General features: G+C 44.4%; 2 protein-coding genes across 4 annotated transcripts in view; both read right to left on the bottom strand.

The window, feature by feature from the left end:
* Window positions 1–487: 487 nt before the first annotated feature.
* On the bottom strand, window positions 488–2,268 carry CEBPD (CCAAT enhancer binding protein delta). Its single transcript, XM_071554567.1, has one exon. It carries the CDS (start codon window positions 1,957–1,959, stop codon window positions 949–951), a length of 1,011 nt encoding a protein of 336 aa, XP_071410668.1. The 5' UTR covers window positions 1,960–2,268; the 3' UTR covers window positions 488–948.
* A 6,586-nt stretch (window positions 2,269–8,854) lies between these two features.
* Window positions 8,855–22,364, bottom strand: part of PRKDC (protein kinase, DNA-activated, catalytic subunit) — an 83,026-nt gene continuing 69,516 nt past the window's right edge. For all 3 annotated transcript variants that reach the window (XM_071554563.1, XM_071554564.1, XM_071554565.1), the window contains exons 75-86: window positions 21,850–21,937; window positions 20,998–21,141; window positions 17,391–17,595; window positions 16,785–16,852; window positions 16,294–16,514; window positions 15,912–16,004; window positions 14,095–14,184; window positions 13,557–13,628; window positions 13,271–13,472; window positions 12,652–12,840; window positions 11,987–12,126; window positions 8,855–10,956 (exon numbers count right to left, since the gene is read on the bottom strand). In XM_071554563.1, coding sequence (XP_071410664.1) covers window positions 10,752–10,956; window positions 11,987–12,126; window positions 12,652–12,840; window positions 13,271–13,472; window positions 13,557–13,628; window positions 14,095–14,184; window positions 15,912–16,004; window positions 16,294–16,514; window positions 16,785–16,852; window positions 17,391–17,595; window positions 20,998–21,141; window positions 21,850–21,937 — 1,717 coding nt within the window. In that variant the 3' untranslated portion in view covers window positions 8,855–10,751. The remainder of the gene's footprint in view (window positions 10,957–11,986; window positions 12,127–12,651; window positions 12,841–13,270; window positions 13,473–13,556; window positions 13,629–14,094; window positions 14,185–15,911; window positions 16,005–16,293; window positions 16,515–16,784; window positions 16,853–17,390; window positions 17,596–20,997; window positions 21,142–21,849; window positions 21,938–22,364) is intronic.

Here is a 22,364-nt window from a genome sequence, read left to right as displayed (position 1 = left end):
TTCAGCCTGTTCCAAAACTCCAGAGCACATTAGTGTGGGCGCAGCTTTGCATTATCTGGAATGGAAACCCCTTGGAGAGGTTTTTCAACATGGATTTTAACTAATGGTGTTCCAGGAGCCATGTATAATTTTTTTTCATATAGAATACTGTGTTCCTGGCAGAGTCCAGGTCACAGAGCAGCCCCTCTTGCTGTGCAGCTGCTCGGGCACACTCAGCGCCCGCGGCAACCCCTGACTCAGCACTCCCGGCCCAGCGATGCGGCTCCGGGGGAGCGACTTAGCAACCACCACGGGTGAGAGGGTCTCACGGTTCTTTTACCCCTGCATCGCTCCAGGGATGCTTTGGGACATAACGCGGCGCCCCTCGCTTGCTCTCCCCACCCCGTCCTAGTCGCTGGGACGCCCCCACCGCCTTGTTCCCCGCCGCGTTCAGCGGGAAACGCCGCCCGCCCGCTGCTGTCACGACACAGAGCAAACGAGAGCAGGGTTGATTTAAAATGCTTTTCTTTATTCTTAGAAATGCTGTAAAAATTGATATAAAAGGTCGAGCATGCTCAGTCTTTTTTTTTCCATCCTACTGGCTAAAATACATGGGATTTTGAATCATTTTAACAGAGGTACCATAGCTGCATCGGTATGAGTAAAATGTAGAAAAGACGAAAACTATCATTACAAAAATAATTTAGGGGAGAGAAGAAAAATATATTTAGCTTTTTTTCCCTTTTTCGCAAGTTTCGTGGTGATAGACCCAGGCATCGCCCCACGTCACTGCCACGTTCCGAGCGCGGCCGCGGCCGGCAGGTCCCGCCGCGGCTCCGCGCCTTCTCCCGCGCCCGGCCCGGCCCGGGGCGCCACGGCACGGCAAGGCTCGGCACGGCACGGCACGGCCCTCTGAGGTATTTATCCACCGTCTCCCGGAGTTCGTCTCTCCGTCCCGCGCCCCCCCGGTTACCGGCAGTCTGTGCCCGAGCCGGGCTGGAGGAAGGAGGCGCTGGGCAGCTGTTTGAAGAAGTGCCGGAGGCTGGTCAAGTCCCGGGTGAGCTGCTCGATCTTCTTGTGCAGCTTCTCGTTCTCGGCCGAGAGCTCCAGCAGCTTTTGCTGCATCTCCTGGTTGCGTCGCTTCGCCTTGTCACGGCTCTTGCGCACGGCGATGTTGTTGCGCTCCCGGCGCTGCCGGTACTCGGGGCTAAACCTGTCCACGCACTTCTTGCCGCCCCGCTCCTTGCCCCCGGCGGCGGCCGGCGGGACCTGCGCCGGCCTGGGCACGGCGGCGGGGCCTGGGGAGCGGGTGCTGCAGCTGGAGGGGGAGCTGCTGCCCGGCGGCTCGGGGGAGGTGGGCGGCGTGGGCTGCCCGCTCAGGTTCATGATGGTCTGGGCGCAGGTGGCGATTTGCGAGGGCAGCAGCGAGGAGGAGAGGTCGCTGTCGCTCCAGTCCGGCTCCTGCTTCAGAGCGCCGCGGGAGGAGGAGGAGGAAGAAGAGGAGGAGGAGGAGGAGGCGGTGCGGGGCTCGGCGCCCAGCAGGGTGGTCATGGCAGCGCCGAGGTCCTTGGCGGGGTCGCGGCCGGCGCCGCCGCCCGGCGGCAAATACTCGCCGTAGTCCCCGCCCCGCTCGGGCTTGTGGTTGCTGTTGAAGAGGTCGGCGAAGAGCTCGTCGTTGCAGAGCTCCAGGTTGGGCACGGCCGACATGGAGTCAATGTAGGAGCTGAAGTCGATGGCGCTCTCGTCCTCGTACATGGCCGGGGCGGCGGCGCTCAGCTCCGCCAGGTTGGTGCCGCTGCTCCCGAGGCCGCCCCCCGCCTCCTCGCCGCTCATCCCGCAGCCGCCGCGGGATCCCGGCTTGCAGGCGGCACACGGCCCGCCGCCGCTGCCCACCTTGGCGTCGTAGAAGTTGGCGGGCTCCAGGCACCAGCTCTTATAACATGCCGGGGAGTCCAGGCTGTAGAGAGCGGCGGCGCTCATGGGTGAGCGGGACGCGGCGCCGCACGGCCGCGGCGCGGGGGCTCCGGACCGCGGGCACCAAACGCCGCTCCGCGATGGTCGCAGCTCCAGCCTCTGCCACGGGCAGGTGGGAGCGGGGCTGCTGCTGCTGCTGCTCCTGCTGCTCCTGCTCGCAGCTCTGGCAGTGCTGCTGCTCGGTGTCACTGGGGCTCCCGCTGCAGCCCCGCCGTCGCGTCCTCGAGAGGGCCGATCCGGGATCGGGTCACTCCGTGAGCAGCGGCAAAAAGCGGGAATGGGACTAGGCGTCTCAGAACCTGGGAGCGAAACGCTCGCTCGGTCCGTTCTTATACGGCGCGGGCCCCGCCTCCTGCCCCTGACGGGGAACGAGTTATTCCCGGCACCCCCGGGGACCCGGGGGCGGGAGCGGGTGGGGTGCGCGGCCGCGGAGGCAGAGCACCAGCCGGGGAGAGCTGCCACCTCCCGGCGGAGGGTGGCCGCCGGCGGGGGCGGCCCCCACCACGGGGCCGGGCCGGGCCGTGCCGGGCCGGGCGGGGAGGGGACGGGATGGAACGGGACGGTGCGGGCTCTTCTCGGGCGCCTGTCGCCCTCTCTGCACCATCATGAACCCGGGGAGTGCTGCGGGTACCGGACCTCCCTTCACACAGCTGGGCGTTAATTTTCCCTTTTGTACGCGGGCCAGCGGAAAAGCACTAACCCTAATGGCTGGAAAGGCTCGTTTTACACCACCACCACCACGCTGCATCTCCCCACGCCCTTCCCCAGCTGAGCCTTGGATGAAGTGATATGGGAAAGATGCTGCCTGCCCCACGCGTGCCTCTGTGCATCACCCGAGCGCCCTCCCGAGGCTTCGGTACCCCCGCTGGAGCTCGGGAGGCTTCACCCGAGAAGGATGTAAATCCACCACCTCCGGTGAGAGTGTGGCCACCTGGACATCTTGCAGGATGCTCTAGTAGGAAAGGGGTGACTGAGGGCATCTTTAGCTGCTTCACGCAGACAATGTGAAGTTATGCCTCTTTTTATAAACTTATATTAACTAATTATGCATATCGTCCACCCCTCATTGCATCCCATAAACTACTACTATTAAATTGGCAAGCATCAGAGAAAATGAAAACACTTTCATTTAAAAGAAGCTAAATGCACAAGTTCGCTAGTTATCTAACAGTTTCTAAAAGCCTAGCTTCACCCCTAGGGTACTCCACTGACTTAATTATAAAAGAAACATACAACAAAACACCCTTAAAAATGTAGGGTTTGTATGTATGTATTTATTTATGTTTGTTTGTTTATTTTTCAAAATACTCTTCTAGGTTTAGGATAGGACTATCCCAGGGGCTGATTTCCCAGCCTAGCACTCAGCTGATGCTGCTGGCATAACGCTGTGCCTGGTGCCGCTCACCCCAAGGTGGCTTTCTGGGGACTGTGGGTACGTGCTGGTCATGCCAGGCTTGCTGCCTGGGCAGAGCTCCATCTACCACTACTGCAGCTGTTGTAGTACTGAGGCTGTTTATCACAGGGGTGTGTATTTTAACATAAGTAGTTGGGAACAGGACGGGTACATACTCTCCCTTTGGATGTAAACTCCTCGTGGGAAGGCTTGTGGGATCAGAGTAAGTGTGCTGTGCCTGGCAAGTAGGCTTTGCATCTGGCAGGTAAGCTCTCACTTTGCAAGGCTTTGCTTTTAACTCTGATGCTGCCATTCACCCCATTGAGATATGTTTAAATAAACTTCACTTCCTTTCTCATGAGAGAGTTGATCACACAACCTATATCTACACAAGCATTAACCACTGAACTTGATAGTGACACTAAAAATGGTTGCTCTTTTTTTTTTTCCACATTGTCAAAAAAATAATATGCCCCAAACCCTTTAACCTGTTGTTTTCTGCCCTCTAGCACTGGAGTCTATTCATGTTACATGTCTCTGCACCACCCACCCCTGGCCTTGCCTGGCCTTGTCCAGCAGGGAACTGGGACCATCATGTGGTGCTCCTGAACCCTTTTTCTCTGCATGAAGTATAAAGGGTTGGGTGCATGAGGCCTGGTAAGGTAGTTCAGAAATGCGAGGCAGTCTGATATCTCCCCTTGCTCTGTGACAGAGTCTGTTGATTGCTGGAAGGGGATAGATCTCACCCACTGTGCTCAAGTAATTATGATTTGTCTTGGAAAGCAACTCATTTAACTGTTTGCATGTGGAACTGTGTTATGCTTTCAGCTCACTGAAGTCCTTACTCCATAGGGCAGCTGGTCATCATCCAGTGCTGGCATGCCAGTGTGCCAGCCTGAACAGTCTCATTTAATGTCCATCATGTGCTACTCCAAAAAGCAGTTGCAATTCCCAACCAGGTCACCCGGCCTCTGCGAAGCACCTTGCCTTACGGCAACTAGGTTTGCAAAATCCCTCAGTAAAAGGTGACCTCTGGGCATGGAACCCCTCTGTAAACATTGATATAAGCCACCTGTGACACACCTAAGCGCCACCACGGAGGGTACAGCTTTGCCTACAGGGTCTTCAGCAGCTGGAGTTGTGTTTAGAGCTTGGAGTCAGTCCTGTTGATGCCTGTCCCCCAAAACCAGGGGGTGAGAGCCATCCCCTGGAAGATGGGTTGGTTGTGTTCGTTGCTGAGCCTGAGATGTTTGATTTCAGGAACACATTTGAGGGGGTTTCCCCATGTGCCATGCAGGGTGTGAAGCCCTGGTTGGGGTGCTACCCCTGCAGTGTTGCATCCAAGAGCATGTGAGCAAGTGATACTCATCATTTACCAAGCACTGGGCTGAGGGCAGGATGATATCCATGTTCTACCCTTTCCCAGGGTAGATTTGTCTGGGATCTCAGTAGCTGGATCTGTTCCCATCTGTGTAAGTCATTTCATGAGCAGTGAAGTACAGACAAGCCCTTGATTCCCTCATCCGTCCTGCTGAGTACCTGACCCCTTAATCATGGCTTGTCTCTGGGGTCCAGTAATTTTAAGCAGCGTTAAGAAGCATTTGAGTATCTGAATTTCAGAGTAAATTCTTTAAAACTTGCTGAGGTTCCTGCTCCAAATCAATCAAAGCATTTAAACCTGTGAAGAAAGGACAAGAAAAGTTTCTCTAAGAACAGCAAAAAACCAAAACTTTAATTTGGTCTGGAGTGCTGGCTGTAAATCTCAGAGAAGCACCAGACCCTGAGCCCTTCGAGGAGAGCAATTAAATCACACTGTGTTTCTGACTAGTTTTTCTTCATAAATAGGGAACAGCCCCTCATGGAAGGTAAGGAAAGAGGGCAATACCTCAGCCTGGCTTTAATCCTCCCCATTCTTCTCCCACCATGCTCACCTCTAGCAAGCCAGCCAGATGTTGCAAGACTTTTTGGGACAGTAGGGCTGAGAGTGTAGCAAGGATAGGCTGGTCCTGGGGAGCCTATGGAGGGAGCTCTTTTCTACTCTTAAAGTGTGGGGATGAGGGAGCACCAGCAAGACACTATCTGGGATTTATGAGCAAAGGGTCAGCTAACAAGGGGAAGAAGATGAAGGGATGGTTTGCTGCATTTCTCTCCCTCCACCCCAAGAAGAAGCAGGAGTGCAAGGATCATTTCATTCATCAGCTAGAAGCCAGGAATGGCACTTGGGGGCCAACAATGGAATGGGACATGCAAATGGGGAGGTGCAAGTTGTTGGGGAGAGTCAAAAGCCCTTCCAGATAGGGACAGTACCTACTTGAGGTTGGTGTTGACTCTCCTCAGCCAGCACAGTGACTTCTGGAAAGGCCCTCCTTACCCACTCATCCCACCTCTGCCAGGACGTCCAGTGCCTCTCCCTTGACTGGAACTACTGTAGCTGTATTTTGCTTGTCACTGGTACTATAGTTGTACATCATTGTACTTATCCAGCCTGTGGCCACACTACTCTTAGCAGCTGAATAACTTGTTGGTAAATGAGAGGATTTTTCTTTTTATCTCTTTTAGTTGGAACTCTTTGTTTCAACTCCCTGCAGGCTTTCAAACCCTGGTAGTATCAGCCTGGGTTGGGTTTGTTCAGCTGCACCTGTGGCATGTACCTGGGCTCCCAAAAAGACAAGTGCTGCTGCAGCAAAATGCCTCAGACCATGTGCTCCTTGTTTTCTCACATTCTGGTGGATGCTCTGAACCTTCTCCTGATACAGGTTTTGCATGAATTTCCATCAGGGACAATATTCATGTGATCAAATACACAGCTGCATCTTCTGCCTAATCAGATGAAATCTTGTGTGCTATAATTTACTGTGAGTGTAATGGACAGGTAGGGTCAATGTTACCCTCTCCTGTTCCATAAAAAAAACCAGAAAACCCCACCCTGTAAATAATGTAGAAACTGTAATCAAATTTTTCCCAGTCCCTTATGGCCACTCCTTCATAGAATCAGAATGGTTTGGGTTTGAAGGGACCTTAAACATCTAGTTCCAAGCCCCTGCCATGGGCAGGGACACTTTCCCCTGGACCAGGTTGCTCAGAGCTCCATCCAACCTAGCCTTGAATACTTCCAGGGATGGGGCACTCACAACTTCTCTGAGCAATCTGTTCCAGTGTCTCACCACCTTCACAGTGAAGAATTTCCTCGTAGTGTCTAATCTAAACCTACCTACTTTCAGTTTGAAACCATTCTTCCTTGTGCTGGCACTACAGACCCTGCTGAAGTCCCTCTCCACCCATCATATTAGCCCCCTTTAGGCACTGAAAGGCTGCAATAGGGTTTCCCCAGAGCCTACTCTTCCACAGGCTGAATAACCCCAGCTCTCTCAGCCTGACTTCACAGAAGAGGTGCTCCAGCCCTCTGATCATACCTTTGCAGGCCTAAAATCTTCCCAAACATTTTTGCAACAAAAAACACCTCTAAACACTGTATTCTGGACATTTGTTTGTTTGACATAAGGAGTAGCTCTTCGGTATTTTTGCTACAAGACTATTGCCATCATTCAGTGGTGGCTGCCAGGGTGCAACTTTCTGTGTAGGGGCCATTTCTTACAAGCAGCATAGCTTAAAAATTAAATTTTTAAAGCCCATGTCATTTCCAAATGAGGCACAGTATTAATAAAGTGACTCAGCAGACCCTCAGTACTTGTGAGGGAAAAAAGTGTTTTAAAGCAGCAGTAATAAATCCTTATTTTAATTCCTTGATTTTGAAAAACACAAAGTTTGGGGAGAAGGGTCTCTATATATAGATGCTTGCTTTGGGAAGCAGCCGGCCAAACCCTTAAGTGTGAGGCCAGAAGAGCCGTAGGAAATTCCTTATTCCGTGACTGAATACGAGCCCAATTCATTGTTTTTGTGGAAAGCTCATAGGCTCCTTCCTGTGCCCAAACATGTGCTGCTGCTGTATCACATCTCAGCCACTGACACTTCAAGATACCACTTAAACTGGGGGGCAGTAGTTGGGGCTAAGGGAAAATCCTGAGCACAAGAAGCAGCATGCAGGAACCTCTTTATCAGCTGAGAAAGGAGACTGCTGGCTGCAGCTACAGAGCTTTCCCCTGAGTTCAGCAGTACTGTTATTCCTAGCTAGAAGGAAATCTTAAGATTGGCAGGGACGGTAAGGATTTAAATATATAATTCCAAACACTAAGAAAAACCTAGTGAGAATATATGCTAATGTTTTACATAACTTTTTAGACGCAAGTAATGGATTTCCAGATTTAGTGCCCATCCACCTGGCTATTTAATCTGAGAAGGAAATATTCTCCTTTACTTGTGAATAGTTCTCAAGTTTTGTTTTGTATTAGAACTGACGCAGTCTCTGACTCTGAGCTTCACTTCATCTTACTGTTTTTCTGGAAGCCAAATAAACCCGCCCTGTAAAGCACTGAGCCCAGTGACTTGAGGTTTGCATTGCGTCAGTGCTTTGCTTGCTGCTCCAGCCTTTCCATTTAGCTGCTGCACTTTACTGATTTACCCTTCAGTCAGGACTGGGGACAGCAGCTGCCATTTACATGTGTTGGAGGTTATTTCCAGGCTCATTCAGCTGCACAGGGAGAGATCTGTTAGGGAAACTTCACTTGCTTCGAACAGGATGGGTTCTCTGCTCATAAACCCGCAGAAGCTTCGTGCTTTGCTCCTCAGCTGACACCGAGCTTGACAAATAGAGCTTCACTAAGGAGTGGTGTAGCTGAGGCTTTCAACCCTGGCAGTTATTTTAGGGCCAAGATAGAGCTTTTAAACAGTTAAATTGTCAGACAAGTTCTAAGCCCGTTTGCACTGTCAGGGTCACTTTTGCTTGTCTCACAGGCTTTTATCTGAGGGCTTTCGCTATGGACTGAAGGCAGCAGAAGGCACAGGGCAGTGGTCATCTCTGGTCCCCCTTTCCTGGAAGGGCCAGACTGCAACTCCGGTTCCAGCCCGTTCCGAAGATCAAGGAAGGAGGCCGGCTGTACACAAACATCTATTGGTGCTGAGGAGATCAAAAGTCTTAGGAGAAGCACCTTGTTAAACTATAAACCTAAATTCGTCCTCTTCGTACAGGTCAAAGTACATCGGATGTGCCAAAAGTGCCATTTAACACCTCGTTCGAACAGCCACTTGATTTCTAAATGTCCCTTCACCTTTTCATGTTGGGTTTTTTATTGTGCTTTAAACGATTTGTAGAGTGACAGCATGAAAGCCACAATACCTCACCTGACCAAGCTTTAGTCATAAGCCTGCTGTCTCAATTGACAGCAGAGATTAAAATCCAGCAAGACCTCTTACTGAAGTGTAGATAAACATGGATGATATCAAACACCTTTTATGAAAAAAAACCCCAAATTACTGTCCACTAATTATTATCTCCAGAAAATGGGTAAACGTGGAAGCTTTCTGCGATTGAAGTGCCCTCAATTAACTTTTGAAATGAGATATGCAGCTGAAAGTTTATTTTTATTTTTAAATATGTTTCCTCTACAAAAATACAGCTGAACAATACTTTTATTTAATAAAGTCTGATAAAAATATTCTGAATTTCTTGATTTATAACACCATTGACACAAACAATTGAGTATATTTATTAAGAAGGAAGATGACAAATAGCAATTGTTTCTGGAAAGTATTTGAAACAGAAAAACTCCTTCTCTGTTCATAAGGCCTAAGCAGTCTTCCCCATCCTGAGTTTTTCATGGAACTGTATCCAGGAGGCTCTGCTCTCCAGCTGACAGAGTCGTTTGAGACTGCTGCCAGCAGCAGACATGGTCCTCAGTGAGACCAGAACTGCCCCATAGCCGTGGGGGCAGGAGGGAAAGCTTGTAGGCAGGGAAAGGGCAAAGACTCATTTTTATTACACTTTTATGATAATTATTAAAAGCCTCAATGGAATCTATATCCTACAGTGAATTCTGGGTAAAAAGCAACAGTAGTATTTGAGAGAACTCTCTTTCCCTCTTGCTGTCCATGCTGCACTTGCCACCAAGGCTACCTGATGCTGTAGTTGAACCCTAGCTGGCAACTCAGCCCCACACACCTGCTCCTCACTCCTCTACAGTGAGAACTGGAAGAGTGAGAAAACTCTTGGTTTGAGATAAAGGCAGCTTAATAGGTAAAGCAAAAGCTGTGCACACAATTAAAGCAGTTCATTCACCACTTCCCATGGGCAGGCAGGTATTCAGCCATCCTGAGGAAAGCCAGGATAACTAGTAGTGACTTGGGAAGACAAACATCATCACTCTGAACATGACCCCCTGTCTCTCCTTCTTCCCCCAGGTCTATATGCTGAGCAAGACACCATATGATATTTGACACCCTAGGGTCAGTTTGAGTCATCCATCCTGGCTGTGTTCCTCCCAGCTCCATGTGCACCCCAGGGCTCCCCAAGGGGTGAGAGGCAGAAGCAGCCTTGTGTCTCTGTTCAAGCTCTGCTTAGCAATAATGAAACATCCCTGTGTCATCAACAGTTGCCAGCACAAATGCAAACCATAGCTCCACACTAGCTCCTCTCAAGAAAACTAGCTCAACCCCAGCCAAACCCAGTACACCTGAGAACTGGCTGCCAGAGAGGAAAAGTCACAACTGGCACAACCTGCACACTTTGGTACAAGCAAATTCCAAAGTGCAGTAGCCATTCCTGTTCTGTGCTGCTGTTATGGCAAGAAGCTTACAGTGCTCTGCTGTGAAGGCACTGACTACTTTTGGCTTTGCCCAAACAAATAATTTGGAATTGACACAACACAAGGAGTGCAGACTTCCAAAGGACAAAGATAACAGAGTATAACCTCTAATTACTAAACAAAATATCTGCTGGAATGGTCTCATCTATACTATCTCATTATCCAGTAATGAAATAGCTGTTCAGATACTTTAGCTGTTATCTAGAGTTAAAAGCCATTTTCTGTTTAATTTCACCATGTGCTTTCTTGATACTAATGACAAAAATCTTCTAGTTTTAATTACAAATAATATGTATCTGCAGAATGGTTTCAGCTGATTGTCATTAAGGTCTCTGTAAAAGAGAAGCACAAATTTCACTATATCACTACATGGATGCCCACAAGTTTGCAGGGTATGAATTTCTGCTTCCCACTGAGGAGTCTCAGTGCCTTTCAAATAAATCTTCAAGTTCTATACCTCCCCTGTTCTTTCTACATTGATTTTAACACAAGGAGAGTAAAGCTGCTCTGTTACAGAACCACATACAAGAAAAATAATTAAAAACAAAAAACCCACTGTTTGAATACAGCTTGAATACAAAAAAATAATATTCTCTATTTGTCCAGTTAAGAGTTTTTTTCCTTTTTGAGCTTAAAATTCTGATCTGGTTGCAGCTGTGTGTTAAAGTACAAGTCCCCTGGCAAACTGGGCTTTAGAGAGGAGTTCCTCACATCCAGGGTTCCCATCCTTCCCAGACTCTGCCAAGAATATTGGGGTCTGTCGCTTGATCGATGAGGCATCTCACTTGGGTCTCCTCTGAAAGTCCAGCCTCTGGCTCTTTGGCTCTGAGATCATGATTGGCATTACCACGAGCCACAGCTGCAAAATCTTTGTAACAAGGCAACTTCTCATGGCCCAGGCGTAGTTCATCACTGAAATTGAGAATGCAAACATAAGTTCTTACTAAAAGAAACAAGCAAAAAATCTGAGATGGATTTTTAAATACAAAACAGCACTCAAAAAAAAAAGCTGCCTGAACTGAGATCAAGATGTGGAGACTGTTCAAGAACTGTAGAAGACTTGGCCAGTGAAGACCACTGACTTCCTGTGTCTTTTACTAGTGGGTATTTAATCATGAGTATGTCAATCTTGTCAAAGGTCTCTAGGTGAAAGAAGGATGCTGCAGTTCACATCCAAGCTGCTGATCTCCTTACCTGCCCTCCTGATTTGTGCCTGTAACAAGTATTTTACTGCCTTTTCCAGTTCAGCCTCAACCGCAAAAGGAACTCCTCCCAAGTCCTGCACTTTTCAATATTTATATGGTTTTAAAACAGGCTTGCTTTCTTTGCTTTTTTGTCTTTCCCTTGATTAATCCAAAATGTCTTTTTAAAAGAGGATGGAAGGGATTAATTGTACTTTTAACTGAACTTTAAAGACATTCTGGCTTGAGCCAGACTTGACTAGACTGACATAAATAACCTGAAAATGCCGTCAGATTTGAATCTGATGTTTTGGGAAGCAGCTTACCTCCATGCCTCCCCTACAGCTGGTTCAGGTTCCATTTCAAGCAATTCTTCAGCAGAAGCATATATTTATTTAAATATTAACCCTATCCTAAAAGCCATGGAGACAAATATGAAGGACAGTGGGTGGAGCAGTGCGAGCTGAAGCAGGCTGACAGGATGGGGAGATGTGTCTTGCCAGGAGCAGTAAAACTGCTCAGAGGCCTGAGCTGGAGCAAGAAAGCTTGTGGGAAGATACCTGGTGTTTTGTCTGGGAGGGTTATTCAGAGAGCTTGTACATGGACCAAAATGATTCTGACAGAAGGTTTGTTGAAATTTTGCCCTTGTCTGTCTCTCCTCTTTTCCTAGCCACTATTCTATCCAAAGGGAGCAAAATCTGACACAGGAGCCTGCCAAAGCTCTTAGTGGAGCAGTTTAAAGCAAAAGGAGAGCATCTTACCAAGTGATTATTGCTGGATTGGCACCTGTAAGCTTTCTTCTGACATAGCGGACTTTTTGCAAAGGGTACCAGTTTACTTCAGATGTGTTTATTTCCTTAATCCATGTGCCTCCTTTTTTCAGCTGTCTTTGTTCAAAGTTCTAAAGAGAAAACAAATTTTTCCTGTTTATCATAAATCATACAATTAAAAAAGACTTCTAAGCTGCCAGATGATAGCAAGTTAAGCCAGTGACTTAACTGCATACGTAGTGGAGGACAAAGTAGTGCAGCTGAAGTTACTGAACAACTAGTTTCAGATTTTTTTTCTCTGTAATTATTAGTTTGATATATACAGTGCTATTATGGAAAGTTAAGAGGCAAAAAGTTGCAAGTATTTATGCTGCTGCCATAACTGACATAACATGATCAAGAGACACCCACTCCTTTAGTATCATCATGCAGATAAAGAACAATACACTGATAACACAGACATATTCTTTGTGCGTCAATATAGAATTCTGTCATTTTAAATATTCAAGTTCAGTTTCTCTGAGAACATAATAAAATAAAGATAAAAGCAGCACTGGGAGTGAATATCAAGAAATACTTCCTTTTTGATCAGTTTTATTCTTATTACAGTTTAAGAATTTTCACATGAAGAAAAAAGGAAAGAGGAAAAACCCCACCTTCCAGTCCAAAGAAGGCTCTTTTACAAATACATCCATTGTGCTGATGAGGAGATCTGGATCTGAACGATAAGCCCTTAGGGCATGCACCATCACACTGTAAATGAGTCCCCACTCTTTCACTGGCATCATCAGATTAACAAACTGTCGAGTCAGGCGAAAAGGCATCAACTCTGGCACACCCAAAAACTAGCCAAAGGGAAGGACAGTCAAAACAAAAGAAGAAATAAGAAGCCTTGGAACAAAAGGATTAGAAAGGAGTATTTTTCCTTTATAAACTTTGAAAACCTCTTAGTCACTTAACTGAATATAATGTGCAACACAGTAAAACTGAACCAAGTTGTGACATCAAAACTCTACTCATGAATAGTGATAGTGGTTGAAAGCATGGTTAAACTATGCAAAACACTGCCACATCAACTGTGAAACTGTACAGCTCCCGGCTTGTCTGAGAATATCTGATGCAGAGATTTTATTTGGTTAACTAGAAATAACTTGTAAACTAATTTTGGACCAGAACCACAGCAAGTGAAAAGCATCAGATTTAGTACTACGGATACACATGTAAATGCACATAATAAATGCAAGAGCTGTAACGAATTAATTAGAAAACAAATACCTGTGTGGCTGCACCAAATGCATATCCAAAGTCTATTCCCACCATGCCACCTGTCTCCCTGTTAATCATGAAGTTGGACAGATGTCTGTCTCCAATACCAAGTATCCAGTGGCTGACGCACATCAGTGCATGAGAGCTGGCAAAATGGGACCTCAGGGACAGGAATGCTTCAGGAGATGTACTCATTTTCACAAAGGCTCGCCTGAACAAAAGGGAACTGACTTGTTGATCACAGATAAACACCATCATTCGTTTCACAACGTGCAGTCGCTGACAGCGCACTTACCGCAGGAGGTCTTCTGGAACGCTGCTTTCCCTGCTTTTGAAAGACATAACTGCTTCTGTACGGCTTGCATTGCTGCAAATGAATGAAGGAACAATGTTAGCCACTGAAGTAACAGCCCACTGGATGTGGAAATTTAAGCAGCAACCCAAATCATCAAAAATTCTTCAGTTCCCAGTGAATCGCAGTGATTTCCTCTGTCCAACTTGAGCAGATGCTTGGGCTCTGAGGCAGTCTACCTCACTGCATAATTAGGAACAAGACACTTAGAAAAGAAAGTTGAAGAACAGTATCTGCGTCTAGACACTTTCTTAAGGAAGCGAGCAAGCTTCTGGAAGCTTCTGTGCTCTGGTGGGAATTTTGGCAGTATTAAACTCCTCCTGCAGAGCATCTCCAGTAAGACAAAGCAGTAAAACAAGCAAAAATCAGACCTAGCCATCATACTCTAATGCAGATCATATTTTTCCCGGAATTTCTACAATTGTGTGTGTGCATGCTCTAGCTTCTATTATTTTACATGCAGTTCTCTTTTAAATCCTACCTGTACATAGCATGGTATCGAGAGATGCCTTGTGCTTTCCCACTCATCTTGGACAGCCACTCAGAATAGGTAGCACGAGGACCTTTTTGGCTATGGATCAAAAAGAAAAAGAAAGGACTAATGATTCCTTGATGATCTTACCACTCTGTACTCAAATATCCACAAGCTGTGTTCTGCTCTGACCTATGAGATTTTTATGCAAAGGAAGAGTCAGGAAGCTATAGCCTACATTAATTTTAGCCTTGCTTTGGAAATGAAGCTTAAACAGTCAGTGCATATGCTGATCCATCCATCTCCTTCCCCCCAGCTTTGAATGCACTTCAGTCATATATGATGGAAGACCAGACACTTCAAAGGTGCTAATTTGTCCATAGATACTGTGAAAATTAGATGCTGCCTTTAGAAGAAAGATCAAAAATAACTTCTCCAGGGAGGGAAAGATATTTTTAACTCAGTCTCATAGCCATTTGAGGGGCATCACATAGCCCACCACAGTACATGCTCCCATCTTAACTAAATATATTAAACTTCTATTCTGGAGAGAACCAGTCTTCTCTCTTCAATCCAAAGAATGTTTTGAGATACATTCTTTCCATTTAGGAAGCATTTATCATTTATAGACTGCATAGCCCATCACCTGGGGACAAAGAAAAGGAGTTCAAAGCTTCAGAAAGTTGTTCCCCCTACCTCAACCAAAATATTGCCAGAAAATTCATCAGGATTTTATTTTGTGAGTGCTGTCAGTTAAACATAGCTCAATATAAAATGTTTTAATTTTCTCGATTGAATAACACATGGGAAAATAATTTTAAAGTCTATATAGAACAATAAAACTTTTTTTTTATAAAGTAAGACCTGCTTTTAGAATGGCACTGATCTTTCTCATTTAGCATATTAGAAATTTCCTCCCTTCATGAGATGGTTCCATGAGAGTCCTCTTCACTTTCCCAGTCAGTGAATTGAGATCAACATCTTAGCAGGAACTTGCAGCCGTTCCTAAACTGCTCCCAAATCAACTGAATGTAGAAATAAAGACTCTTGGAAGTCCAGCCTCCATGCTGGAAGTTCCTCGAATGTGCCCCATAATTGTTAACTAGTAAAAGTAAATGGTGACAACAACACTTGGACAAACTCAAACAGAGATTATGTAACTAAGAGCAGTGCTTGTAAATTAAGCCACATTTCTAAATTCCAGGACAGAAACAGGCTGACCTGCTAGAATTAAATCAATTTTACAAATATTCAACCTCTAATTACAAACACGAGAAAGTAATATGATTTATTCAAACCCAGCATTTGTATAAAGTCAGAGACAGTGCTCTTTTACAGTTGTGTTTTGTGCATTTGCTACGAATTTCCACCCCCCACCCCCCCACCCCCCCATCAGTGACTCACTGCTTAAACCAGGTTCTGAATCGGCTCTCTCTCTGCTCCCTTCCCCTGCCCCCCACTGACCTAAGTCCACTTCCTGCCTGATCAAATCAAGAGCTCAAAATCCTTTGCCTGTAAAATCAATCTGATGATAAGGAAATGGTGATGATAATGACGTCACTCGTGATTATAATTATAAGCCTCCTGTTTAAACAAGTTGGGTGGAGGATATTCCAGGTACAATGGTACTCATTAAACAAACACTTGCCAATTAGTAATTTGGGTCAGGAAGTAAAAACTGCCTCCTTGTTCATAGGTGTTTTTATTTCATTCTTTAATTAAAAAAAAAAGAGAAAAAAAAGAAAATACTGCCACGAGACTTTCAGTTATTCAAAACCCCACTAGTAGTGGTCTCTATTAAAGCAGACAACTAGCCCAAGAATCACCTGTTATAGCTGGTATTTTCCTCTTCAGACATGCTATTTTTCAGGAATTCTTTTAAGGTACAAGTATTTTCCAGCCACTTGATGAGTCCCAGTCTAGAACAAAACAAGGCAGAGATGTGAACAAGTAGCTCAGAGATGAACTTTGGAGGAACACTCATGCCTGCTAAAAGAAGATTAAAAGACACCAATTTAAATATACTACAAAACCCAGTTTCCAAACAAAGCAATTTCAATGTTTTTTTAAAAAAAAGAGAAAAAAATATTAAGCCAAGACACAAAACACTCTGAAACTGAATCTGACACACAAAAGTCTCACTTTCCAACATGCCAAAAGTAAGAGATGCTAACACAGGATTTCTGTCCTTTCAAGATAAATGCCTACCTTGTTGTCATGGGGATGACCTGGTAAGTTTTTAACTGCATATTTCTTTGGCTACATGTAGCATCTTGGGAAAGGATAACGTTCATTACATCAAACAGCTGCTCAATACGTTGGTCTTGCCGCAGGTCTTCACCACCTTTGACAAGAAAAGGATACTCCTGCTCATCGCTGCCTCTGATTGTTATACGTTTTGGCTTCCTCAAGGATTCCATGACACTTATCTTGGATAAAGACAGGACAAAGCAAACTATTTGTGATAGAAGAAACGGTCTTACAGAATCCTCACTGAAATCAAGTATATCTGTCATTTCTAGGTGACATAATCAAGTTACTCAACTGCTAGTAGAAAAACACTGCCCACTTACAGACCTTCCTTTATGTGCTGCAAGATGCATTCACCAGCAAGGACCCTGCTATTGTCACATTCTTCAAATGGAATATGGACACAGATTTATACCACACAGGATTTTGACACAATCTTATAAACATACCCGTTCATCAAATCCAGAGATTTTTGCATGGTACTCCGGCAGTGGTTTCCCTTTTCCATCATACTGACCTGAAGAGGTAATGGAGAAAAGATATTAGAAAGAACTTACATAGACTGATTTTACTTCTATTTTAAAGTGTGTATAAGAACAGAACACACAAATAATTTGTCAAATTCATAGAATGATAACTATATTTTAAAATGCATAAAAATCCAACATACATGTATTATGATTTTATCTGTGAATTACTAATAGTCTTTCCTTGTTTAGCTGTTAGAATTGCAGCTCTTAATGGTTACAGAGGACACAACCTTTTTTGAACTAGACTTCAACATATGTTAGATTCATATATCAAATTTTCTGGAATTAAGCCTTTAGAAAAATACTCAGTTCTTAGGTATGATAAACAATTTCAGATACAATTTTAAAAATAAGAACTACGGCTTAAGAAAAGATTTAAGAGAGTGAACAGAGTTGTTGCAGACAAGGCCAGAAAAGGCGTAAGGCCAGAAATAAGGGCCTTATAGACAACATACGGAGTAGAGCCCAAGAGTATCAACTCTCTTGTAAGGGACAGTTCACCATTGACACTGAAGGGGAACTTACCAGGAACCTCTAGTTCATTCCTCAAGAACTCAGCTTTGAATTCACTCATCCATGGTGAACACTCTTTTAGGTTTCCAGGTTCTTTATGGTTTTTGTTCATTTTTGCAAGGAGAGAAGTTGCAATCACATCGAAGTCACTAGCCTTCATATCCAGGAGTTCTGAACCATCTTTGCCAAAATGATGGTTGAAGTCCTTCTCAAAAGCCTAAGAATCATTTATAGAAAGGAGTCCTATTTACACAGTGCTAGACACTACACAAGAACACCAAAATGGTACCTTCCTATCTAACATACAGCTTTATCTGAGCTCCTAAAATATACCAATACTGTCACTCCAGTTTTTTTCTGTTATTTCTAGTCTGACAGAATCTTTTCACTGCCTGTTTGGTCGCACTCCAGCTACCACCAATAGAAATATCTACATTTTATCAACTCAGTAATATCCTGTCAAAATGAGAAGCTAATCCCTTTCTACCTCTTCCAGCTGCAGTTGGATCTGAGTAGCCACATCAATAATTGTGTTCATTAAACTTAATACACGGACCTCAACTGCTTACAAGAATTTAGGATCAGCTAGTGAAACATTTAATATAAAATACCTAAAGAGGGCCTACAAGAAAACTGGAGAGGGAGTTTTTACAAGGGCATGCATGCAACGACAGGACAAGGGCAACGGCTTTAAACTGAAAGAGGGCAGGTTTAGATTAGATATTATGAGGAAATTCTTCACTGTGAGGCTGATGAGACATTGGAACAGGTTTTCCAGAGAAGTTGTGGGTGCCCCATTCCCTAGAAGTGTTCCAGGCCAGGCTGGATAGACCTCTGAGAAACCTGGTCTAGTGGAAGGTGGGCAGGGGGCTTGGAACTAGATGATCTTTAAGGTCCTTTCCAACCCAAACCATTCTATGGTTCTACGAAATGTCTGAATGTTTTATTTATTATCAGATTTATTATTAATTATTTGCTTTGTAATAATTTTGGACATTATAGAACTGTATTGAAAAGTACCTTAAATATCCTAATAAAGGAAGAGTGCAAAGATATTTCACACTGATGCATTTAATAGAAAAAGTATTATCTACAAGTAGTTAACTGAGTTGACTTCTTCTGTTCGGCACTCACTGTTTAGAAAAACCAGATGTCCAGTCTTGGACCTGGTATTAATGGCTTGGAAAGATATATAAGCTCACTTGGTTTTTTTCAATGCCTGATCATTTTTGTCCAAAACTATGAAGGACACAGCTCTTTCACTGAAATAAAGGAAAATGCAAAAAACATCATCCTTCTGAAGAGACTGCTAGAGTCAACAATATCTTTATCACTAAATCTCTTTCCAGAGGAACACCTGATTGCTTTTTCTGTTATGACTTAGTTTAAAATTCAAGGCAGAGAATAGTCATTAGCCTTAACACTGTATTTTAATTAATACAATCCATCATCAGTGTTTAATTTATGCATGACTGGAATGTAAGATTAAAAAAATAGTAACATTCTTACTGTTTAAGTTACAACTGAAATTGCACATAAATAATAGACACGAAGATTACGAGCCTGAAGCTCTCTTCACATAGAGAGCAATTTTATGTCAGTCAAGAGAAAACTTGTTTTTCCACCAGCAAGGACACTCAAAATGATACAGTTATTCTCATAGTATGCTTTGTTTCTTCATAACAATGCATCATGACAGCAGTGAATTCAGAGTCTGTGCACCATCGCCCTGACCCTCTTCTGCAGCTGATCTCTATGGGAATACTGCTCTCCCTTCCCTTGAACAGAGGGGAATAACCCTGCTACACCCTCTCCAGCACCTCCCTTGCTCTTCTCTCCCACAGCACACTACTACTTGCAGCATCCTCTAATACCACACATTTCAGCTTTTGAAAGAGCAAAGGACTATTTGTTTTTTTTAAGTCAGCCTTTGTGTCCATGCCTGCTAGGTTCCTTGCTGTGCTTGTACCCTGTACAGTTCAACATACAGCTGCTTCCCTCTCTCTACCCCCACCCCTGACTGAGGCACATCCTGCACATTCTTATCCCCCATTCTTAAGTTTAAAGTCATTATCATCAAAGACCCAGCTTATCTCACAGCAACACAGTCAAAGGGCTAGTGTGTCCCCTAAACCTCCAATTGCCCTTTCTGCTGCTGTATCACCTCACCTCTTCCCAGCTCCGCCTCATTGTCACCCTGCCCCTTTCCTGCTCATGGGGAAGGAATCTCCCTAGAGACATCCAGGTTAGTTTATCTAATGCTAATGTGACAGAAGGATGGCCACATGAGAGAGAGAGCTGGATACACCCAGCCCTGGCCACAGAGCTATTCATCTACAGTACAAGCATACAATTCGGGTGCTCCTCCTACAGGAGTATCATTCTCCTGGCCTCCAGCAATTTGCAGCTCAGGGATTTCTGAACTTAGAAGTGCGCATTTGTATGTAAAATCTCTCAAAGCATTTTCCCCCTCAGTGCTATTGCCTGCTTGCTATTTCAACCCATGAAAGCATCAGTAACACTGTGCAGCAAGAGTTTAGCACTTAAATGTGTGTGTAATGAATGATGGAACACCTCTCACTGTTTTGAACCTGCCACTTCCATAGAATATTTACTTAATGGTTGGCACTCCTGAGAGAATCATAGAATTGTTAAGGCTGGAAAAGACCTTAAAGTTCACCAAGTCAAACATAGTCAACCTAGTACCACCAGTGTAGGGAATGATGTTAAGATTTATTGTATCTGGCATCCTTGTGTCTTTTCCAACTGGAAGAATGGTAAAGTTGCTTGTATAGAGGTTGCTCTGTACTGCTGATTATTCTTGCCACTCTGAACCTTATCCATTTTATTACATCTCTCTTGAGAACTGCAGATGAGGACTACAGCGTTCAAGAAGTATGAGTCAGTCATTGCTATGCCAGTGCACAAATTCATGCTTAATTCTCTTAATGACAGTCCTTTTTCTTTCTTGACTGCCCTTGAGTACTCACAGGTGATGTTTTCAAAGAACTACCACAAATCAGGATTTTCTTTTTGAATTGCAATAGTCAGCTCAAACCTGAAAAACTTACATACGAAACTAGGGTAATCATAGTGTTTTTTGCCACATGTGTGACTTCCTTTTCTACACTGATTTTCACTGTTTTAGAACTCAGTCAATTTTGTAATGTCTATATGCTGCAATTCTTCATAGTAGTAACTCTTCTGTATTACTTACCATAAGTAACTTAGTATCGGCAGCAAATTTGAGTAGCATAATATGGCCAAACTCCCTAAGGTGCTCATAAATCCTTGGCAGCAGGGAATAAAAAAGAAGGCTTGATTCCCACAGACGATCAGAGAGGCTCAGGTCCTAAGAACCTGGCAGCATGCAGCACAGGAGATGCAGAAGATGAGTAAGAGGGAACATATAGCCCTGCAGGGCAATCAGAAGTGGAAACTGAACTATATTAAGTCCATGGCTTCTAGCAAAGAAGTCTGAGTCCTGTGCTCCTGACTTGATCTAGTCTCATCAAGTCCTGCAGCACCTGTAAAAGCTGTGATCTGGTTCCCTCTTTTGACTTTATAATGTCTTCTAGAAAAGTACGTGATGCCAACACTACTCTGTAATCATACATACCTGAATAAACCTTTTCCTCATCAATCCAAGGCCAGGAGCCTCCAAATTTCCCAAATTCTTGTACATTGCTTCATACATTTTCTTAAGCTTCTTTTTGTTTCTCTGAGCTTTAGCCAACTCATTTTTGACATCCTCAACCCAATCCTGAAAACAGAAGGAAACAGATGAATACTGAGAAAAGGTTTAGTGACCCTTGCTCTTCAGTAAGCCACTCAGATTACACTTGGGTTACCCTACTTACTAATAGTCCATTATTATGTGTCTTTTGAGAACCAAAAAGAGCAATCAAAAGACTATGGGAATACTTCCCTTGTGTTCTGTATCTTGATAAAATGTTTCTACTTTATTTTGATAATTACAACCGTAGTCTCTAATACAAATTAAGAGAGCCTTTAGGGGCCAGGAGCAGCAAACACAAGAACACTTTGGACAAAGGGGTCAGAAGATAGACAGGGACGCCCAGGAGGAACCACGAAAAAAGGCCTAAGAACACAAGCAGTCAAACACAAATAGTACAAAATTATAGAGATGGCCACAAATAATAATTCTGTAATGGTTTCAGAACAGTTAAGGAAGACTGACCGTGGAGCAGGGCACAGACCCTGAAGTAGAAAACTGAAAAGGGGTAGTGCAGAGCAGCCAGCTGGCACAAGGGAAGGAGACCATAGCCCGTGAAAGCTGCTGACAGAACCTCAACATCATCATCATGAGTTCATTCGGGGTTGAACCGCTTCCTGTGGCTGTGGTGTCAACTGAACTGTGTCAGGCTCTGCCCAGCACTTCCTCTTCTAAAACCTCCTAAAGAGGGTGAGGAATGAAGGGAAAGGGGGGAAATAAAATAATACACTTTACCCTAAAAAGCATTACAGGATTAGAGAGCTGCTCCAGGGAGTGAATAAAATCTTGAACTACTCCTCCTCTATCCAACTTATTCTTGATCCTTTAAAAGAAGAAAAAAACGCATCACAACAGAACAAGAACTACCATCACCACCTAGACTGCAGATAAGCAATGGTCTAGACTGTCTGCTATATTCAAAATAATTTATATGTATGTAGGTATGACCCAGAATTCTCTCATTGACTGCATGGCTTTTTATGTGTTGACTGAACATGTAACACAACTCCCAATTTTTAAATTAAGTGTCCCACAATGGAAATAGGAATTTGGTGGGTAAGTGGAAAGCATACTTGAAACAGAAACAGGCATTAACCAGACTACACATCCTGTCATGACAGTTATTGAAGGGTGATAAAGTCTTGTGTTTCACAGACAATATCTTCTTATTTCAAGCCAAGAAATTCAGAAAATATATCAGAGAGTAAAAAAAATGCAAAAACACACACAAAATTGTAATAGTGGTTCTA

Source organism: Pithys albifrons, chromosome 4 (genome assembly GCF_047495875.1).
Source record: "Pithys albifrons albifrons isolate INPA30051 chromosome 4, PitAlb_v1, whole genome shotgun sequence".
Lineage (NCBI taxonomy): Eukaryota > Metazoa > Chordata > Aves > Passeriformes > Thamnophilidae > Pithys > Pithys albifrons.
The sequence above is the reverse complement of the archived record's forward strand: the minus strand, read 5'-3'. Positions and strand labels throughout refer to the sequence as shown.

What these genes read in the sequence shown, in the direction of transcription:
- CEBPD (XM_071554567.1), bottom strand. Translation starts at nt 1,959, where the DNA reads ATGAGCGCCGCCGCTCTCTACAGCCTGGACTCCCCGGCATGTTATAAG.